This window comes from Spea bombifrons, chromosome 2, assembly GCF_027358695.1.
Source record: "Spea bombifrons isolate aSpeBom1 chromosome 2, aSpeBom1.2.pri, whole genome shotgun sequence".
In the NCBI taxonomy this organism is placed as follows: domain Eukaryota; kingdom Metazoa; phylum Chordata; class Amphibia; order Anura; family Pelobatidae; genus Spea; species Spea bombifrons.
This window is the reverse complement of record NC_071088.1, coordinates 93,870,960-93,892,608: the sequence shown is the minus strand read 5'-3', so window position 1 is coordinate 93,892,608 and position 21,649 is coordinate 93,870,960. Positions and strand designations below refer to the sequence as shown.

At 36.9% G+C, this 21,649-nt stretch overlaps 1 protein-coding gene across 4 annotated transcripts in view; it reads left to right on the top strand.

The window, feature by feature from the left end:
* Positions 1-21,324, top strand: part of ATP11A (ATPase phospholipid transporting 11A) — a 71,868-nt gene extending 50,544 nt beyond the window's left edge. Inside the window, exons 15-30 of one of the 4 annotated variants that reach the window (XR_008346251.1) lie at positions 203-274; positions 955-1,028; positions 1,817-1,920; positions 2,531-2,712; positions 3,444-3,695; positions 4,870-5,044; positions 5,925-6,027; positions 6,486-6,631; positions 6,723-6,782; positions 7,393-7,520; positions 8,262-8,397; positions 10,027-10,092; positions 10,357-10,460; positions 13,121-13,286; positions 16,887-17,580; positions 21,097-21,324. Coding sequence is in view for 3 of the 4 variants with exons in the window: in XM_053455246.1 (XP_053311221.1) it covers positions 203-274; positions 955-1,028; positions 1,817-1,920; positions 2,531-2,712; positions 3,444-3,695; positions 4,870-5,044; positions 5,925-6,027; positions 6,486-6,631; positions 6,723-6,782; positions 7,393-7,520; positions 8,262-8,397; positions 10,027-10,092; positions 10,357-10,460; positions 13,121-13,286; positions 16,887-17,144 (2,026 nt within the window). In the remaining variant the exon portion in view is untranslated. Of the gene's footprint in view, positions 1-202; positions 275-954; positions 1,029-1,816; positions 1,921-2,530; positions 2,713-3,443; positions 3,696-4,869; positions 5,045-5,924; positions 6,028-6,485; positions 6,632-6,722; positions 6,783-7,392; positions 7,521-8,261; positions 8,398-10,026; positions 10,093-10,356; positions 10,461-13,120; positions 13,287-14,295; positions 14,385-16,101; positions 16,207-16,886; positions 18,873-21,096 lie in introns of those variants that run through there. The other 3 variants (XM_053455247.1, XM_053455248.1, XM_053455246.1) reach the window with 3 other exon arrangements.
* Positions 21,325-21,649: the final 325 nt, after the last annotated feature.

Here is a 21,649-nt window from a genome sequence, read left to right as displayed (position 1 = left end):
GTTTGCATGCTTTATATAGGGATTATTTTAATAACATCAAATAACACAAATATTACTTTTTATTGTATGGCCTTTAAATGATTTGGCACAAAAGAAGTCACACCAGGGATCAGTCCTGACCCCAGCTGCTATTAGTATGTGGTGCCTTTGTTTTCCAACAGTGTTTGTGCACTTTGTAAACTTTTTCTCTTTCTATTTCCAGACTTGGGTATACATTTTTAAAGCTGAAAGATAACTATATGGAAATTTGTAACAGAGACAATGATATTGAAAAGTAAGTGACATTATACTGTATTATCATAATCAAATATATAAAATATGAAGAGTCCCTGGGGTTTGTTTACTCATGGGAGATATGTCAGGAGTGCTTGCAATGGTTAATTGTTTGCAGGATAAAAATTATCAGGAAAGGGAAAGCAATATGTATAGCATGGAGGAAAGAAGAAATGGAATAGAAACCTTTAGATACTTAAAATAATTTAACAAATGACAGGAGGGACGTTTATTCCACAGGAGCAGAAATCTTTGAACAAGAGTTCATAATCTAAAGCTAGAGGGTCAGAAGTTTTAGATGTACTAAACAGAAGTTTTCCTTTACTGAGAGGGAGGTAGATGGGTGAAACAGTGTACCATTGAAAGTGGTAGAGACCATTTACAGGGAATTTAAACATGCATGGGATAGATATACAGCTTTCCTGAATCTAAGACAGGTATCTACATCAGGAATAATGAGCGGACTAGATACGCCGAATGTTTATCTGCCGTCATATTCTATGTTTATATGCAAGAGAGCTTCTTTAATGAGAAGGGCTGTGCTGGCCCTATATAATGTGTAATTCAATGTGTAAGGAGACTTTGAAGAAATCAGCCATTATCAGCCATTAATTAATTGATAATATATTAATTTACCAGTGAATACAAATATAATCTTATGGATTTTTGTTTGGTCCTCAGATTTGAATTACTGCAAGTCCTGACTTTTGATTCTGTCAGGAGGCGGATGAGCGTTATAGTGAAATCAACCACAGGTACAAAGAGCTTGTTTCTGGTCCATGTGTTTTTTTTGGAAATTATAAGTAGTGGTCAGTGTTTTTTCTCAGCTGTCACATTGCCTGCACTAGTATTGTAAGGGTACATAAATCTTAATCAAACTATATCAATATCATTGCTGGGGTTCATTCATAAATCAGCAGGTTGAATGTAAGTGTCCATTATTTGATGTATTAATTCACATTATATTAAATCTGCATTATGAAGGGCCAACCTTAGCAAGTGAATTCTACAGAGTTGACCCTGCTTAATGCATAGTTAATGTAATGTTCCATCTTCCTGCAATACAAGTTAGTGAGACCAATGGGAAAAAAATCTTTTTCTCCTTGAACATACAAAAACATTGCTGTATAAAGTAGGTCAACATTGACGTCAATCAAGTTTTTATCTCATTTTGCTCCTAACTTCCTTTATCCAATTCATATTGTATAAATATATCAATAAATAGCTTTATGGCAAAGCTAATAAGTACATTCCACCACAGACTTTCATTAGCCAGAGAGTGGTTGCTTGAGTCATTCTTTTTGTTTCCCACAGAGAGTATGATATGGAGCCAGGGTGTTTGGTAAATTGGGCTATATGTTCTAGCTCTGTTAACATGCAGCTGCCTGAAAACATTATATTATGCAAAAACTAGAATGGGTTAAAAAAAGAAATACTAATTTAATAAAATGCTAGTAATGTCAAATTCATTAAAGTATTTTAAAGTATTACATATTGTTCTTGTCTATGATTGAGCTATCCTTTTATCTTTCTCTGTCTGCAGGGGAAATATTTTTGTTTTGTAAAGGAGCAGACTCATCCATATTCCCCAGGGTCAGGGAAGGAAAAGTGGACCAAATTCGAGCCAGAGTTGAACGCAATGCTGTGGTAATGTTACAGACTGCCTTTTATTGAATATGTTAAGAAGAATCAATGTGCACAACACAAACACTGAGCTATTTGATAGATGTCCCAAACTAAGCAGACAATGCGTGTGAAAAAAATGCTCCTTTGTGTAGTCACAACTATGTATCTATATATTCTTGATAAATAACTTTCTTCTCCCCAATCACATCATGACCAGGTGGCCCTAGGATGTGTTGTGCTGCTATTATGTCAGATAACTAAATATTACACTCAAGGATCCAATGGATGACCAGCCATTGATACAATTCTCATATTGTCTATCATGTTATATGTTCAACTTATTTTATAACACTAATAGCCTAACTTATAATATTATTTCAAGAATTATTTCTAGTAATTCTTAGACAAACACTCCACAGCTCATAGGAAGGCTGGGGGAATAGTAAGGTTCCGATAAAGAAACAGACTTCATAAAATCAACCAAAGATTTTTTTAGAGAATAAGAGGAATTGGTGATGTGGTCTTTAGTGGGTAGCCAGGTTTCCTTTTACCTACAGCTTAGTCTGCCATCACAGTATAGTGTCTGCCAGGTTTTAATGTCCACCAACCAATATCTCTCCCTGGATTCCAGGAAGGGCTGAGAACGTTATGTGTTGCTTATAAAAAGTTTACACAAGAGGAATTTGAAGCTGTCAACCAACTGCTCCGGAATGCCCAGCTGGCCCTCCAAGACAGAGAGAAGAAGCTGGCAGAAGCATACGAACAGATAGAGCAGGATCTCATCTTACTGGGGGCTACGGCGGTGGAAGACAGGTGCATTATCCACTAACATTATCCTTCACCAATATAATTATTTACTTTATATTTTCAACTTTAGTTTTAATGACTTGTTGCAAAAAGGTGGATCTAAAGCAAGCCTGATAATTTCTAGAATTCCATCCTAGGTCTAAATATTTATTCTTATAGTAGTTTGGAGTTATTGGTGATCATTCCTGTAAAATCCTATGCTATGACTGCTGTAGTCCTGAATTAGCCTTCTGTTGTACAGCATAAATCACCATTTTCATCTTGGCAATGCTACCAAATCATGACACCCTAATAAACTGATAGTGTTCAAACTATTTCCTCTATGGGTCTCTACAGTGTGGAATATATTCCAAAAAGCAATATATATATATATAAGCAATTTTGAACTGGAAAATTTCACACTTGTGGGTTAACGTGGACTTATGGATCATTATTTTAAAAATGCAGTGTATTAGTAGAAAATACTTTGTGTCATGGCATTTTGCTTAAATTTAGTATTTTTATGGTTAAACGTGGTTAAATGGTTAAGTCTGTTAAACGTTTTGCTTGTGTGGGCTAAGCTTAGCTCCGTGTAATATCATTATGAAATGTTGGGTTATAGCTTACCAGAAATATAGTAGTCTCATAGGAAACAGTAAGCGTCCTTTAAATGTCGACGGGGTGCTTTATGTTGTCCCCCGTCGGCCACTGATTATTTTGTTAACCTGAATGTATGTTTATCATTAACCCGTACGCAGGCTCCAGGAAAAAGCAGCAGATACAATTGAAGCTCTGCAGAAGGCAGGCATTAAAATCTGGGTGCTCACCGGAGACAAAATGGAGACCGCTTCTGCCACCTGTTATGCCTGTAAACTGTTCAGGAGGAACACGCAGCTGCTGGAGCTCACAACAAAGAAAATCGAGGAACAGAGTTTACACGATGTGCTCTTTGAGCTAAGTAAAACAGTCCTGAGGCACAGAGACAGCTTAACGAGGGACAATTGTTCCGGGTATGATGCTATCAGTGAGAAATGTTCTATTACAAAATGCCTTTTGTTTTAAAAGTATTACAATGTGTACTCTTGGCATAATTCAGCGTTATGACAGCCAGCCTGGGGTCCAATGCATAACAGCACATTGTGGGCTTTCTTTGACTTATATGTTTACTAGGATAACTAAGGCTTTTCAAATGACTAGGCCCAAAGTCTGTTTTCTTTTGAATTTAGTTCTCATGCTACTATGAGAAAAGGAATTTATTCTATGTTTTTGCACTTCCTCTGTATAGTTATACACAAAGCTATTTCTTTTTTGGTTACTTATGAAGAACCATAACTGCCTTTAAAATATAATTGCCCAATAAAGCCAATATTTGTACCAATATTGCCAGTTGTATCGCAACACACATTTTAAACCCTGGCGTTCCGCGGTCACAAATACTAGAAGGGATAATCAATTCTACAGCTTGGTATTATAAGAGGAGAATTCTGGAAGGGATCTGCAGAAGAATAACATCTGGCTATAGCCCTTCACAGCTCCTCTAAAACATGGTGCCGTAGCTGAGTATCTTGTGTACGCTGTGGAAAATCCAATATGTATATCAGAGCCAAACCGAGTGGCCACCCTGGCCATAGACAGATTACCAAGTTAGGATCCATATTCTTTTAGAATTTATTAATAAGCGTACACAACCTGGTAATGCCTGATATGACTTCTTTTATTACACCCTACTTTTACTGGGGCCACAAGCATAAACTTAGGTCACCTTACAATTTGTTTGCTAAAGATTTAATTCAATAAAAATGATGAATACCCTCGGGTTTGTGCATGCCCTTTCTAAAATTCTAAGAATATGTTTTATGAGATTTCCGATTGACTTTTTACTGTCCCTTCAGTACTTGCACTTACCACTCCTGCTTAAAGGTAATTTCATGTGTATAATGCCATTTCTAAGAAAAAATATATAAGGTAAGTTTTCTGCACATTGTGCAGATAAATTAGTTGTTTTGAAGGAAGAGCAGATCTGCAAGTATATTAATTTTACTTATACATTTTAAAACCTATTCAGTAGTTCCAATGCCAATATCAAGTGACGGCTTTACTGTTTACGTTTACCAAATCCTTTGTAGTGTTTCGATGAAACATCCAATTAAGTCAATTGAATTTGCTGTCTTTTACCTGGTGTAGGTTTTCAACAGATTTCCAGGATTACGGTTTAATTATTGATGGAGCCGCACTGTCATTAATAATGAAACCTAGGGAAGACGGACGGTCTACTAACTACAGAGAAGTCTTCCTGGAGATCTGCAGAAACTGCAGTGCTGTCCTGTGCTGCCGGATGGCCCCTTTGCAAAAGGCACAGGTATTATCAACGAGATGCGAGCAAGAAGACAGCTTTTTCTGTCCCCAGAATAGCATACACGTTATTGGACATCCATTCAAGGCGCACTGGTGCCACAATTATTTATAAAAGAGCTATTATCGCCCACTGGGGCTCTGATACAGGTGGTAGCTATGATTTTCTGGCGTTCTGTGTAATTTTTGGTTTTCTTGGATTTACATTCTCACACTGGACCAGCTGCACCCAAGGGAGCAGTTGTGGTTCATCTAACATTTTAGCATTTACGCACCGTGACAATTATGAAATTTAAACCTGCTCCACTGGACACTAATTTAATCACATTAAACCAAGTTTAAGCATCTGTCTAAGAAGTTAGGTTTAAAATATTTTTTGAGTGTGCAGTTGTACATTCATTGTATGTAAAAGAGGTATAAATTATTAAATTGTCTGTACATAGAATAGAGATTTCTATTTAACATATAATTTTATACATCAACACCTTATCACATATGTTTATTAAGTATAGTGAACTTTGGAAAAGTAACGGGTCCAGTTTAACATTGCTAAGTAACATTGCAATCAAGAGAAATGTATATGGACCTGTTTATTATTATTTGAGATTTTTGGGTTTTTGGTTAGTATTTACACCTCTTGTCTATACAATCATGTAACAACAATAACAAACTATAATATATATGGAATATCGGACAAAGGCTAGGTGCCATGGCCAGCGGCCCACCGGTTTGTCTGAGTTCATCAGAGGAACCTGAAGAATGTTCTGTCTCTTGGGTGAAATGTAGGAATATAAGCATTATTCTTTTAATCTGTCTTCCAACTGTTATCAGTGTTTTTTTTGTTCCGCTGCTGATCGGCACTGAATATGTGTAAACTATTTCCTTAGATTGTAAAGTTAATTAAAACATCACGAGAGCATCCAATTACACTGGCTGTTGGAGATGGCGCCAACGATGTCAGCATGATTCTTGAAGCACATGTTGGCATAGGTAGGTTTCGTGATATTGCTGGGTATTCTTCTCTTCTGGAGACTCAGTGGTCTATGAGCTTGGGTGTGTATGGTTAGAATCGGTGCTGTAATCTGTTCCGTATTATATCAAGTAAGTTTACAGGCATATCCAGTGCTAGATTTTTACCACACTGCTGAAACTAAGTGCTAACTTTATCTTGGTGAATTCTCACCTAATTAATCTCCCACGCTACGTGAAAAGTCTTAGTTAATGAGGACTGTTGAAACTGTGAGCTGCCTTGTAATTAGTAGATTTCTCGCTTTCTCAAACCTTTTAACGTTCTCAATGCGGAGTTTATCTTGTGTGTGGACCACTTGTACTTGAACTCAGCCAGCTTTAGCCACTGAGTTTGGCACTCTTTGGAAATTATATATGGTCGCATCTCTGTATTCACCTTATTTTAAATGTTGTTCTTTGTGTTTTTTTGTTGCTTTCAGGAATCGTTGGAAAAGAAGGAAGACAAGCTGCCAGGAACAGTGACTATGCAATCCCCAAATTTAAACATTTAAAGAAGTTGCTACTTGTTCATGGGCATTTGTATTATATTAGGATAGCAGAGCTTGTTCAATACTTCTTTTATAAGGTAAGGGCAACACTAGTCAAACAAACGTATGTTAAATTTGTCCAAACTATTATTTATTGTTAAATGTATTAATTTTTTATTTGTTTTTCAGAATGTTTGCTTCATTTTTCCTCAGTTTTTATATCAATTTTTCTGTGGATTTTCACAGCAGGTAAGTACTTTTTTTATGTATGTATGTGTGTGTGTGTATATATATATATATATATATATATATATATATATATATATCAGGTGTTAATAAGTTTTGTTATAGGTATTGACATTATCTAAAGATTCATGACCTGTCCTAGCATGTGAGCAGTATTTTGAAATTGAACTTTCTTTCTGAGCGGCACTGAAAAGGGATTCACAAATCACAACCATCTTATTTACATTGCAGGTGCTATCATCAGGAGCTCAGCCAATTTAAAGAATAACCGAATACGTGCTTGAGACCAGCACAACTGGAGATTATAACATGGTGCTGCTTTACTTTATTTAAACAACAGGGTGCCTGTTATAGCAGTGGTAGCATAAAGCAGCGCCGTGTTATGATCTCCACTTGTGCTGGTCTCAAGCATGTACTTGTGCTTGCTTTCTTTGATTTGGAAGCCAAACTAGTTTGTTGTACACCTCTCAAGCACATCAAAAGGCAATGTTACTTGCTCTTTGATATATTTATATGAGCACAAAAGTCTTTTATATGTAACAAGGTCCTGACTTTTTTTATTTAACTATTTTGTATATGTAGCCTTACTATGTTGCCTTTTGTTTTGTTACAGCCTTTGTATGACACTGCATATCTTACACTGTACAATATCAGCTTTACCTCCCTCCCTATCCTATTGTACAGTCTAATTGAGCAACATGTCAGTATGGATGTGCTCAAGAGAGATCCTTCTTTGTACAGGTATAGTATTTTAGACTGATGGCTCCCCCACTCCGCTTGAGGTTGGGTGGAACGGCTTCTTTATTACCTGCAACAAAAAGTTACTCAATCGTTTCAGAGAAAAATAGTCATCATTACTGACAGGCCTCAGCTCATAAGAATATAAGTTGATGGTGTGAGATTTTTCTGACACACTGATCGAAATAGAGAAAATGTTCAGTTGACCTTGGACAGCCTTTGCTCATATACCCTGGGTTTGCCCTTTATGTCAAATTCATGTTGGCTAAAGACTTGTGTAAGCATGATTCACGTCTACCAGAATGCACACCGTAAGAAGGGAAGCGAGAAGGGTGGGCTTATATATCAGTCCTACAGCAAATATGCTTTTGTATTAGCCAGTCATTCGGTGAAGGGGCTACACAGAATAACAGACCTGCACAGAACATCACCTGATTGTAGTTGTCATCTGGGGCTCTTAGACAAGACATTGAGGAACCCCCAGTAATATCTTTCAATCCTGTCTGTAAAAAACCCTCGTGATCTGTTGCACTAAATAGTTATTATTAAGGTTTTCAGCCCCAACCATTGCTTCTTCAAAGTATGTTGAAAAATCCTGGTTTATATGACAGAGACAAAAGGGAATCAGTATAATGCTTCTACTTTGCTCTTCTGTGTACTCACACTTGTCTGGTTCGATTTTTTTTTAAAAAAATTGGCAAAAAAAAATAGTTGATTTTTCTTTTCCTCTATTTTCCTGTGCAGGGATATTGGCAAGAACGCATTACTGCGCTGGCGTCTGTTCATATATTGGACCTTCCTGGGGCTGTTTGATGCGGTGGTGTTTTTCTTTGGGGCATACTTTTTATTTGACAATGCCACCGTGAATAGCAATGGGCAGGTGAGTCCAAATAAGACCGTACTTTAAATAAAAATGAAGGATCATGTTAGTAATATACACATTAATCACATGTAACACCATGTAAACCCAGAAAGCCACCACCATGTATAAAGACAAGGACCTTCTCTTGCTTTTGGGCATCTTTCTTTTTTTTATTCTGCTTCATCGCATGGCTAATTTAATTGTTTTCTTCATATCTTAATAATCAGTTCGCATTTGTTTTTTCTGATCTCAAACATTCATATTCGAAACATACTTTGAAATAGATGGAGTATTTACTAAGAAGTCGTTTTACTTTGGGGCAAATCTGTAAAACCAAATATTCTGCTTTTCATTCAAAATGAGGCTTTGTTTTATATAGATTTGCTTAGTCAATTCCCTTCCATTCTTTTTGGTTTCTTTGTTTTAGGACATAGTGTATTGTCATTGTTTTCTTTTTGTGTGTTCAGCTTCATTTTTATGTTTTGTGCTGTGTATTTTTATTTTCTGCTTCTGCAACTATACATCAGATATTGACAACCAACACGTATATGGTAAGAACACCACTGCTCTGTTATGCTGTGTATTTCTCGTCTCATTCGCAATGGGTGTTTTTTCTGTTTCTGACTGGCAGGCCAGATGGATGTTTAGATAGCTCTTCTCTATTTAGTGCAGAGAACACACTTAATTCTTTTGGTTACGTTTTATTTTGTGATTTATCCTTATAAAGTCAGTATATAAGAGAATAACATGAAAATCATGTGCCTTTTATATATATATATTACCGTGTGAATGTCCATTAAAAAAGGTTTCAACATGTTTAATCTTCTATCTGCTTCTTTATGCTCCCCAAACTTCAAAACCATTTTTGTGGGTGGAAAGTCTGAACTATTGAGCCAATGAAGATATTTAAAGATGGGTGCTTAATAAAGATATATTTTTTCTAGGTTAGAATGCAGCTGTTTTTTAGCAGGTCTTCAAGGCCAACATTTTTGGTAAACTTCACAGTGTCCAAATGTTTTCTCAACAGTGTTGAGAATGGACCTAGACACTGGTTATTTGGGCCACTTTTCCCAAATGGTTTTAACATTCTGAGAGATTTAATGTCTCTATACATCTGCAAAGCTATTTACATTCTTGGTTCTAATCTTCAATGAATCACGCAATAAGAAAAAGCCCTCAGTATCATTTTGGTAAATCCTCTCTATCTTGGTTGTTATGCTCCTCGCAGTTCATGTTTTTTTGCTTTTGATACTGTATTTTATTTTGTCTATGACTTACTTAGCACAGCGCATTAGTGATCATAATCAGAGCTGGACAAATCCATTGAATATAGTAGTCATTGCTTTGAAAGCTTTACTGCTGGCAGCCATTGTGCATTAATCTGTAATGATACATCTGATTTTGGATGCCAAGAAAAAATCAAGTTCATATTTGGCTCCTAAATTGACATATAGTTGTCCAGCTTTGATTGTTATAATGCTTTGTTTTAGAGGCAGCAGATAGTAAAATGTAGTCTTCTAGTCCCTTCTTGACTGTACATACGAACGTGCTAATCACTGTTGAAATGTCAATCAGTTTAGGGGAGTGTGTCTTCCAGTTCTGTGTCCACATCATTTTCTTATATATGGAACTTTTTTTTTTAAACAGATGTTGGGAAACTGGACTTTTGGGACGCTGGTGTTCACTGTCCTTGTGTTTACAGTTACTCTTAAGGTAATAAAAATCCCCAAACCAGGATCTGGAGATGTCTAGGGGTTAGAGATGTAGGTGATAGAATATGTAGAATAACACATCAGTGCTTAGAAACATATGATGCGCAGCATGTCTAAAACTGGTTGAGGATCATGGGAGATGGGGGATCGTTAACAATAGGGTAGCTGCATGTTGCCAATTGAAAAAATGTCTTTATTTCAGAAATGGTAGGATGTGCTTTGACCTGCTCACTGCTTGATAAGCATGTATTCTATTTACCTGCAGCTTGCACTGGATACACACTACTGGACGTGGATAAACCACTTTGTTATCTGGGGATCACTTCTCTTCTACATCATTTTTTCTCTACTATGGGGAGGAATCATCTGGTAAGAACATATAAGAACTCTTCATTAGGCAATTTAATGCATTTATAATGTTATTTGAATTCCTGGGAATTCATACATTGTGCTTCATATTGTCCAAAGTCCTCTTGGACATCTTCTGAATTATAGAAAAATACCAGAAGGATATAGGAGAGGGTTCAGAGGAGGGCTACTAAAATGGTAAATGGTGTGCAGGATAACGCTTTTCAGGAAAGACTAAGGGATATCTATGTTTAGCTTGGAAGAAGAGAGGAAGGAGATGTGATATAAACATTTAATACTTAAAGGGTTTTTACCAGGAAGGAAGTTTCTTTTAAATGAGGAGAAATGTTAGAACAAGAGCTTATAATCTAAAACTAGAGGGTCAGAAGTTTTACTTTACCAAGAGGGTATTAGATAAACAAGTCCAAGAGTCTTTACATCAGGAAAATCCATGACCTGTCCTAGCATGTGAGCAGTATTTTGAAATTGAACTTCTGAATGGCACTGAAAAGGGATTCACAAATCACAACCATCTTATTTACATTGCAGGTGCTATCATCAGGAGCTCAGCCAATTTAAAGAATAACCGAATACGTGCTTGAGACCAGCAAAACTGGAGATTATAACATGATTATAACATTCATTATTATCCTTACGAAAAATTACTGCAGTTTTTTCTGAAGTAATACTGCAGTTTTTTGGACATGAAAAAACTGCAACACTGCACTTTTACTGCACGTTTACTGCACTTTTACGTCATTATACTGCAAACCTACAGATGTCAACGTACTGTAGCTTTATTGCATTTGTACTATCTTACAAAAATAACTGCAGTAAAACTGCAGTACAGTGAAGTACAAATGCAGTAAAACTGCAGTAATACTGCAGTAAAAGTGCAGTATTGCAGTTTTTTCATGTCCAAAAAACTGCAGTATTACTTCAGAAAAAGCTGCAGTAATTTTTCGTAAGGGTATTATTGTTGTTATTATTAGTGCTCTTATATATAACAGAGATTTTTGGCTAATCCAGTTGTTAGACCAAACTCTAATACATAGAGCACTCGATAACCAACAAAAATAGGAAAAAGGGAGGAAAGACTGTGTTTGTTGCTAGGTTTACTACATAAAACACACACACCCTCACTGGCTGAGATAAAATATCTGGTGTATCTTAGTGGCATCTTTCCCAGTTTCGGTTACTAACGTTCACAATGTGCTGGCTGCCAGGCTGGTCTGTATGGGCTTTGTGTTACAAAGTAGCTCAAGCATTGTTATTCCAGCAATTTTACCTTTACTGTAGTAATATGACTTCATAACCTGGTGCTCAGCTTCAGAAGGAAGCACAGTGCTGGGTACAACATACCGTCCATACCGTACAGCAGAGCCGTCCATCATGTAAATGGAATACTAGGATAGATCACATTAACTGGTCCATTGAACAGCAAAGAAATGGGGACCCTGTTTGCCTGGTTTTGTTACTCCTAGGCCTAGACCAGTGATTATAAAAAAATAATAGTGATCAGGCGCTAATAATTTCTATAACAAATGTGTGATAAATATATAAGTGAAAATGCTGCAAACACTAATAGGGTAACCCCAAAATGCCTATAATAAACAAAATATAATAAAGTGTTGCGCCTGTTATAATTGTGACAGTGAATTACTTAACAGTATAATATGAAATAAACGAAAAACAATACTTATATTGATTTTCCAGTATGGAGATGAGCAATAAGTTTGCTCTGACTTATTGGATTCTATAGTAAAGGAGTTTCAGCTCCGTTCCCGCCGAACAAGTTGTTTCAGGACGCCCTCTCCGAATTGCTTCTACGAGTATTGTACCGTCCACACAGCAACAAATGCGGGTCGAGTCGATACTAGAGATAGAAAAGGCAGGGAGGTGAAGTATAGATGTATATTTAATATTAAAAAAAGTGCAGCATGCTTACATTTAAAATAACAATCTGTAGCGCGTCTGAATTTCTCCGTTACTTTCCAAGGCAGACAGTTTTCAGATGTAACGCGATGACGCAATCCAGCGTAATCCAACGCAATCCAACACGCAAACGCGTTTCACCCAATCAAGCTTCTTCAGTGATAGCATGATAGCATGTAGACATCACACAACTTGGATACAATTTATTTGGGCAAGACATCTTATAAGTGTGTATAAATATATTTAGATTGCTGCGAGGTGTTTGGTGGCATCTCAGACAGAACCCGTGTGCTGCTGTCACTATCTCTCTCCTTATCTCTTCTTTTTCACATTATCTCTCTATCTCTCCCCCTGATCACTATCTCTCCTTTTTTCTCATTATCTCCTCCTGCTCTCTATCTCACCTCCTTCTCTCTCCTCATTATTTCCCCCTGTATCTTTAACTTTCCATTTTCTTACTATCTCTTCCCTTTCTCCCCATCTCCTAATTCCTGCGATGGAATATATTATTAAACCAGCTAATGAAACTATTTCTGAAGCCCCTATCTCTTTTGAAATTTGACTACAAGTCATATTCTTTAGTCTGCAATGTTATTTATATTTTGCCTAAAAATTCTAATATTGGAAGAACAGCATTGAAATTTTTTTTATTAATTTAGAAACATAATGCTAATGTATCACTGTACTTTTCTTATATCTCCCATTGTTACTTACGTTAATATTGTATTTTTATATCTCCATTCCAGGCCTTTTCTCAATTATCAGAGAATGTATTATGTGTTTATGCAAATGCTATCGAGCGGTCCTGCATGGCTGGGTATTATTCTCCTAATTATTGTCAGCCTTCTTCCCGATGTGCTAAAGAAAGTTATATGCAGGCAGCTGTGGCCCACAACAACAGAGCGGATCCAGGTAAACGGATATACTTAATGAAACCACATAGTAGCTTTGTGCCAGATCAGCAGTCTGTGATAAAATACACAGAGAACTGTGTCATTTCATACATAATAAATAACAGTCCTAAAAAGAATTGCATGACTGTAGCCAACACTTATTATATCTATTTAAAAACATGGAATAATCTGTTGCTAGGCATTGGTGCCCCATGATCTAGTAGGTGATTGAGGCATTTGCATTGATAGATTTTCCTTTTGAGAAGATACAATTGCATATACTTTATTAATATCTGTATTATATAATATACTTTATTTCATTATTCCAAATAACAAGTCAACAGACTGTTACAGAATTTGTTTTGCTTCTTGCATTAACGTGCTTTAAATATGTATACTACACAATAATGACACTTTATAACGCATAGTTTGCATAAAGTGAGAAATGGAAGCTCAATGTAGAAAGACCAACTTAGGTTTAATGTTTATCCTTGAAATCCTGTATAAGTCGTGTTTATGAAGCATCAGGTTTGGAACTTTGGAACAAGGAAATTATACGTTAACGCACCCGTAGACAAATGGATGATAATCTGAAAAAAAAACTACAATACACAAATTACACACAAAAAAAGGAAACACAAAAGGATTTTTTGCAATGCCTTCATCAGTCACACCATTCTGTTTAGATGCCACTGGCCCCTAAAACCACTGCAAGTGCCCCGTAAGGTACCGAATTTGGTTAAAACACATCCAAGTTTCAGCTTATGACATTTTGTTTCAAGGTTAAAGTTTTTTCCCTGTGGATCTGAAATGTTTCTATTGACTACGTTGAGCTTTTTATTCTCTGCACTGCACTAATATACATTAGCAAAGCTTTAGTGTTTAATCAAATGTACCCCTTGTGTCTCTTTTTCCCTCCTGCCCCTTGCTGTCCTGTCTTTCAATCTGCTTTGCATAAATAACTGCTATCCCTGCTTAAACGTTAACGATGCACGCGGTTACCTGCTGCCACCTACTGGGGAACTCAGACTAAACAACCGTGCCTTTCTGTTGAGCAGTCCACCATCTTTATGCTTTCTCAGACTACGAGCAATTTAAATTTCTAATGGACTTAAAGGTGATATTTTTTTCTAACTTTTGCATGACCAAGATTTCTTCTACCATCTATTTTTCTTTATTCTTTTTTCTTTATTTTTTTAAACAAAAAAAGTGCATTTATATGTATTATGAAACGTGCCAGTCCTTTTATGTGCGATAGATGTGTTTGTAATGGTGTATAATCTTGTGGACAGTCTTTATATGTGTTCATTTGATTGACAGCAATATCATGCCAATCCAGTTGTTAGTTAACATATTAGTAATTGCATGGTGTAGTTGTAAATGCATAGATAATGGTTCTTTGTTATTGAATGCACCTTTTATGCAAGACATTTTTCCCCCCTTTTATATATGGTTGTTACTGGTCCAAGCTAATATTAAAACTAGTGCTGGTTAGGAACCTAAGTGTAACAGAGAGATGTGCATTTTTTGTAAAGAAAAATAGAAATGGCAGTTAAAATACAGATTGTATTTTGTTCCGATGGAACCGCTTTATGGTCGAGAGAACCCCTCACCAGTAAGTGGGATGGGTAGCAGATATATGCAGCCTCTGAATGTCTTGGACTGCATTGTCCATGATGCGTTGTCCCAGCTTTTGGATTCTCCCAGACTGTTGGCCTACCTAGCTGTTCCCTCTGATGACTGGTATGTTTTCTATCAGTAAAAGTTAATTAGCTCACCCATGTCATTGCAGAGGGCACTACTGGAGAAACCCCTTAAGGACAATGGGCGGTCCCTAAACCCATAGAAAACAATGCATTTTGAGCTCGTACATGTACAGGGGGTTAAAGGAGAACATCAGAAGTTACAAACTGGCTATGTCCCTGATGGGCTATATATATGGGTCTCTTCCTTTAGGGGATCTGCTAATGAGGATGTATTTGACTTGTCGTTGCGGTGTAATTGTATCTTATTCTTCTTCTTACTACACAAACCATATTTTCAGGGCTGATGATTTTATATTGGGCCAGTTTTGACCCTTTTGCTTGTACCTCTAGTTCAAGGTATGGACAGGCGTTAGACATGTCATATATATCATCCCTCGGTGAAATAGAAAGCCACAAAAATGACTTTACATACCAAGCAGTGTAGGAATACAAGCTATTTTGAAAATATTACAAACATAATCTAGAAAATCTGTACATGTTACAGTATATTTTTATTCATTTGCGCTTTTTCATGCATTCTTTTTCTCTCCTTTAAATTGAAGTCCAAACGGTTACCAAAGCTATAGTTCCTCCTGCAGAAAATAACCCAGGCGTCTTAACTAGCCTCTCGTGCAGACCATTGTTGATTTACATGGCTGCATTCTCTCGGAATTAAAGCTTATAACACCAGCTACTGAAAACAGCAAAATCTTTGGAGGATTTATATGCTTTTGAGTAATGCTCACATGCTTTTCATCTATCGCTACAAATGATTCTAGTTTATTGAAGCAATCATTTCGCAACGCCACTTGCTTTATCCTCTCAGTTTGCAACTAACATTATCATATCGTTACTTAACAGACAATCACACCACGGGACTAGAGGCAGAGCCTTCTACTTGGAGTAGCGCATGCTCCATCCATCACCCAGCCATTCTTTAGCGTTGCCTGACGGCTGCCAGTATGAACATAGTAGGCCCCATCTTTTACTAGTTAATTAAATCTAAAATATAAAAACTAATTATGCATACACATTAATGATGCACAGGACTGTTCAGCAGATGTCTCCATGTTTTCCTCATCCCTGCAGAAGTTATTGAAACAAAAATCAGCAATAAATGCAGTGACGGGCATTGAAGGGCCACTCCTAGAAGAATCCACTGTTGCTGAGAGATAAGTGCATGAATTACGTGGCGTAGGTACCGTATTTAATAGGTGTGGCCACTATGGAATTTCTTGGCGTGCTTAAACTCTTTGTATATTTTTCCTCCAAACTTTTTTTTTTGCTGTGACTCTTTTTATATACATAGGATCTATCAAAATAAACATAAATATATAAAAAAAATTATTATGAAAAAAGGTACTAAAAATATATATATATTTGTTTATTCTAACTTGCACTGAAATAGTGTTAATATAAAACTGCGTGTTTTATGGAAAGAGCCAACTTTGGGGGTTAATTCTTCTTGATTATTACATACAATATATAGCTCTATCTATAAACATTTTGTACACCTATCCCTTATTGATTTTGTGTTCTTTCCTGCTACTTCTCACAAATACTGTGCCTGAAGCAAGTGAAACAAGCTCTAATATTTATAGAGCTCAGTTCTTTATTACTGTTCCAATGATTCCTAGCCAGTGAGGGGCCAAGGCAGCCAGATACATCGCTAAAAACAGAGTTTCCTATAAATCGGTCAAAAATGAACTGCACTTTTCTGACACAGAGCTGCGCTTGCGAATGCATGCCTTATTGATTTATGTTAATGTATATACTGACTAAACTAGAGAGATTACAGCGTTTGACCTGAATTAGCCCTTTATGTACTTCCAAAGCTGTAACTACATGCCAATTTGTTTTTTTTTTTTTTACAGAATGTTTCCAGCCAGACCCGGGACCAGTTTTCTGAGTTCACACCTCTAGCCTCGCTGCAGAGCCCAAGCTACCAAAGCAATGAGTTCAGCGCTACTTCCGCCAGCAGGTCTAATTCTCTTTCCAAAAAAGTGATGCTTACTCACTGGCAGAGCAATGATCATTTTAAATTCCCATCCCTCTTTGGCCATTCGAACACCTGCTATAGTCCTAGTACGGGCACTTACCTCGGCAGGCCAGGTTTGGAAACATCTGTGTGACCACTCACCATGGAAAGCCTTTAAGAACTATTGTTTTTATTAATATTGGGGATGCAGCAAAATGAATGTCTAATAGAACTTATGCCTGTTGGACCCATACAGCTTTCATATTTATGGAGAGAGAGTGCTTTTCCCTGAGCTTTTTGTGTAAACTTTTGTTTATTGAAAGTACTGCATCAAAGAACAATCCTCGTAGTCTAACACTGTGTAACTCGTAGCACCATCAAGTCCTTGTTTTAAGTGTCTACTACTGAACATGAAATGATTATAATTTGTGTGTTTAGATGAATGAATTTACACTGGGTGGTCTGCACTGTACATCTAACTGGAGGTCCTACTCTTTTTCTCTCTTTCTGCGTCCATCCTGATAGAACAAGCTGGTGCTGCCTCTTTGCACATTTATTTTCAAGAAACACTGTTTAACAAACATTTCATTGTAAGTTGCCAAATTGTTTGGTTGTATATGTCTCCCCCCAGTAGAGATTGAGCCCTAGATGTAAGTTTATAGTGTGTAGTTTAAGCTGCCTCCTGATAGACCATGCATACCCTAGTGCTGACACATTAATCTGAGTTCATCTTTTGGAATACAAATACACAGTAAATATAGATGTCCTTGCTTCCTTATGTCACTCAGATCTGTCATCCGGTTTCTTTGTTAGTCCAACCCCGTTTCCCTGCTCTCTTTAAACATTGCACTGTGTTGTACTATATGTATATATTGTATGTTTCAAAAGTTTGGGGTCACTTAGCAATGTGCGGAGAAAACATGGACATTTCTAGTTTCCTAATGATCAATCAGCCTTTTAAACTTAAACATGGATCGGATAACACAACGTACCATTGAAACACAGGAGTGATGGGAGTGACAAATGGCCTCTGTACGCCTATGAAGATATTGCATTAAAAGTCAGCCTTTTCCAGCTACAATAAACATTTACAACATTAACAGCGTCTGCGCTGTATTTCTGATCCATTTCATGTTATTTTTGAAAAACAAGGACAAGTGACCCCTACCTTTTGAAAGGTAGTGTGTGTGTATGTATATAAATATGTATATATCATGCACACACAAACTTGCAATTGACCAAAGGGTTCCAGATTCAACAACTGTATCTTACAAAATGTTTGATTGTTTTTACCATCATGTATGTTGTAAACAGATCAGTTGTCATCATACACATTTGTCATCTGCTCTCTTAATTGCATCAATAGTGTGTTGGAATTGCCATCCTGACAGTTAGTACTTAACTGCAGTAGTTAGCAGACAATTTTAACAATTCCACTCACCAACTTCACTATGCCTTAAGGACCATCTCTGGAAGGCTGTCATGCAACTAGGGCTGAGTTGGTCCTGCATGATGGATCGTTAAATTAGTGAAATAAAGATATCTCCTCATACTAACTACGCATTATACATGGGTTTTGTGTTTTATGTAACATTCCATGAATTAATTTACATAAAATGTGGGGAACTGTGATAGAAATGAGTTATAGTGCTGGTACAGGCCATTATACATGAATGAACAGGCAATGAATTAATAAACATAGACCAGTCACCCTGCAATAGAGTAAAATGCTTAGGAATAATTGTGATGATTTGTTAAGCGATTGCTCACTCTGCATTATGAACTTGCGTGTGTGTATAAATGTTTGTGTTGTGCTATGTATGAAATGTGCTATTTTTGTATTTAACTATAAAGCATTTCACCTTGTTGCATTTCTCCTTCAGCAGGCATTACATGTTGCTTTTCTTCACCCCCAATGTATCTTTACTTTCTTTTATTCTCATTTTATTTTTGTTGAGTGTGTAAATAACATTACAGCAGATTCCTTGGTGCTTTTAGAGTCAGTGGCAGTAAAAATATTGAACAAATTCAATTTAAGTAGACAAAGAACAGTAGCACATTTTAATACATAATGGTATAAATGGAGAAGAGGGCCCTGCTCTTGTGGACTTACAGTCTATTGGGTATAGAGAATATGGTAACTTACAAGCAAGTATCAAAAGAAATGTCTAGTTTGTTATCTAAGTTGATGGCAAAGTTATTTTAATCAGTAGAATAAAATATTTGGTTTCTCGGTATAGTTGAAACCTATAATTTCCCCTTCAGTTTCCTACTGGTACACATGTTACCAGAGACTCATATGACCAGGACAGAATTTCTTCATACCTGGGAACTCTCAGTGAAGACTCCATGTAAAACACTGGGTTATCAGGACTCTTCTGAATAAGGATAATGCCGATTGCCTAACTCATTCTTTCCACTTGACACACTTAGGCACAGTAAGACCATATACTGACATAAACTGCCCTGCCTAGTACCCGAGCATGGATAGAATAAACTGGTACAGTGTTTCCATACGCGTTGACTAATGGGAGATCTTCCTCCCTCCAGGGTCGCAGAGTGCCTCAGAATCCAATCACATAAAAACCCTATGTGAGTCTGATAGTTGTAGCACACCCTGCACCGAGATCAGGTGGTTTGTTGTTTTAGGTCATACCGCTTCCAGTCACTGTTTTGAGACTTTGAGACTTGATGTTCTTATGGGTATATTTTAACACTAGGTGTCCCTGCCTGGACCGATCTATTACCAAAATTGGGTGAAGAAATTCCAGGGAAATCCACACATAATAGTGAGGGAGATCGGAGTAACAGAGTGCCATGCAACTTGTCACTCTAACTGCCTTGAAAGATAAATGGGCTTTAAATATGTAGGGTTTTGTTTTTGTTTTGCAGTAGTCTTCTGATGTTTAATCAGTCAGAACCTCTTGGATACCAAAAGTTTTTCAAAAGTACCTGTATTTAGAATAAAATATACTAAAGTAGTGAGCCATAGCCAGTGGATCTCAAGTTACCAGCAGAGTTGCATGTCTTATGATGACTTCTGGTGGAATGGGATATATAATGGTACAGGATTCAGGATGTTACTTGTCCTAAACCCCTGGTGCTCGGAAGACATATTTATACATAACTGATAGAATGTTCATTTATGCACAGCCATGAATTGCACATGTGAAAACTGGAATGAATGCTGCTCCAAAAATTAGACATAGTCACTCCTCTTTTGCAGATAAAATCGAAAATTTTAAGTTCAGCAAATGGGTTAGTGTATTATCAGATGTGCATGTGGTTTCAGACAATTGGCACTTAGTCGAGCCTTACCGAGAACATGCGGCATTGTGCAGGTCAGGGAAGTGAAGCCACATATTGTGCTTCCGAAGTACACTCAGATCATTGCTCCCACATCACATGGATACTGTAAATGTCATATCCCACACCCCACTTTCTATTTCTCCCGCATCCTCCTTTGACCCTTCAATTCCTACCCACTTCCTCTCTACCATTGTCCTTCATCTAATCTCTCTCTTCATTCTCATGCTTTCCTTGCACAAACCATGTTCTTGTATTGTACAACTGTGCATATCTTACAAAAATACTTATATTTAGTTTTATATGTGTACAGAAACTGAGTTTACTGAGGCTGCTGTATGGTATTGCAAAGTACGCAGACAATCACCAAATGTCATTCACTTAAAAGATCAGTGTAAAAAATAGAACAGACCCTACATTCTGTTTAAACTAGATATGGCCTACCTTCACAAGTCAGTATTTAGATTGTTGGGAGATGAATTGAATAAATGCTAGTAAAGATGCAGCACTATATGAAACCATTGAATCATATGAATATCGCTGGGTTGCACCATCCTACAGCATTGTGCACCACTCACATAAGTTCCATGTCTGAACATATACCTTGGGTGGGTGAATGACGACACGTAAGTGTACACTGCCAAGTCTCACTCCTCCAAGTGGCGATTAAGAAACATATGGTAAAATAAATATGCCAAGGTCTGCAAACTGTTGTAATCTGGCCTGATGTTAGCCTGCAATTTAGAAATGAATCGATTTCCAACACCTATCTGCTAACTGTTTTATTTTCTTTCTTGCAGCGACATGGCATGTACTACATATTCCATTTCATCTGTAAATAAGAAGAAACTGTATACAATTATTGCATTCCAGACTTTTTGGTTAACAGAGTATTTTTTGTCAATTACAATTCATTGACAGCCAAGCAAAAAATAAATAATAAAAGAATGCAAGAAGCCCTTTAGTCATACCAATTTAGTTTGATCCTAAATTTCTGTTATGGTTCCGTTTAAGCAAAAAAAACCAAACATGTTGAAATCCATAACTTTAGAAAGCCACCATGTATCGGGGAAAAAGACAACTTATCTGTAGTTGTTTACAACTTCCATTCTTCACAACCAGATAGAATATCAACAGCTCTGCAAATAATTCTGTACAGCATTGCAAGAAAATATGTGTTGGACGTATAGCAACAATGCATTTAAGTTATAAGAATAAGGGTCAAGAAGCACAGGACTAAGGGTTAAAATGCTCTGCATAATTGGTCAGGTCAGCAATTATTACTGTACGAGTTCAGCAATTCCTACAGTAAAAAAGTTCCGCTTTGACATACTGAATTTTCTACTAAGCTAG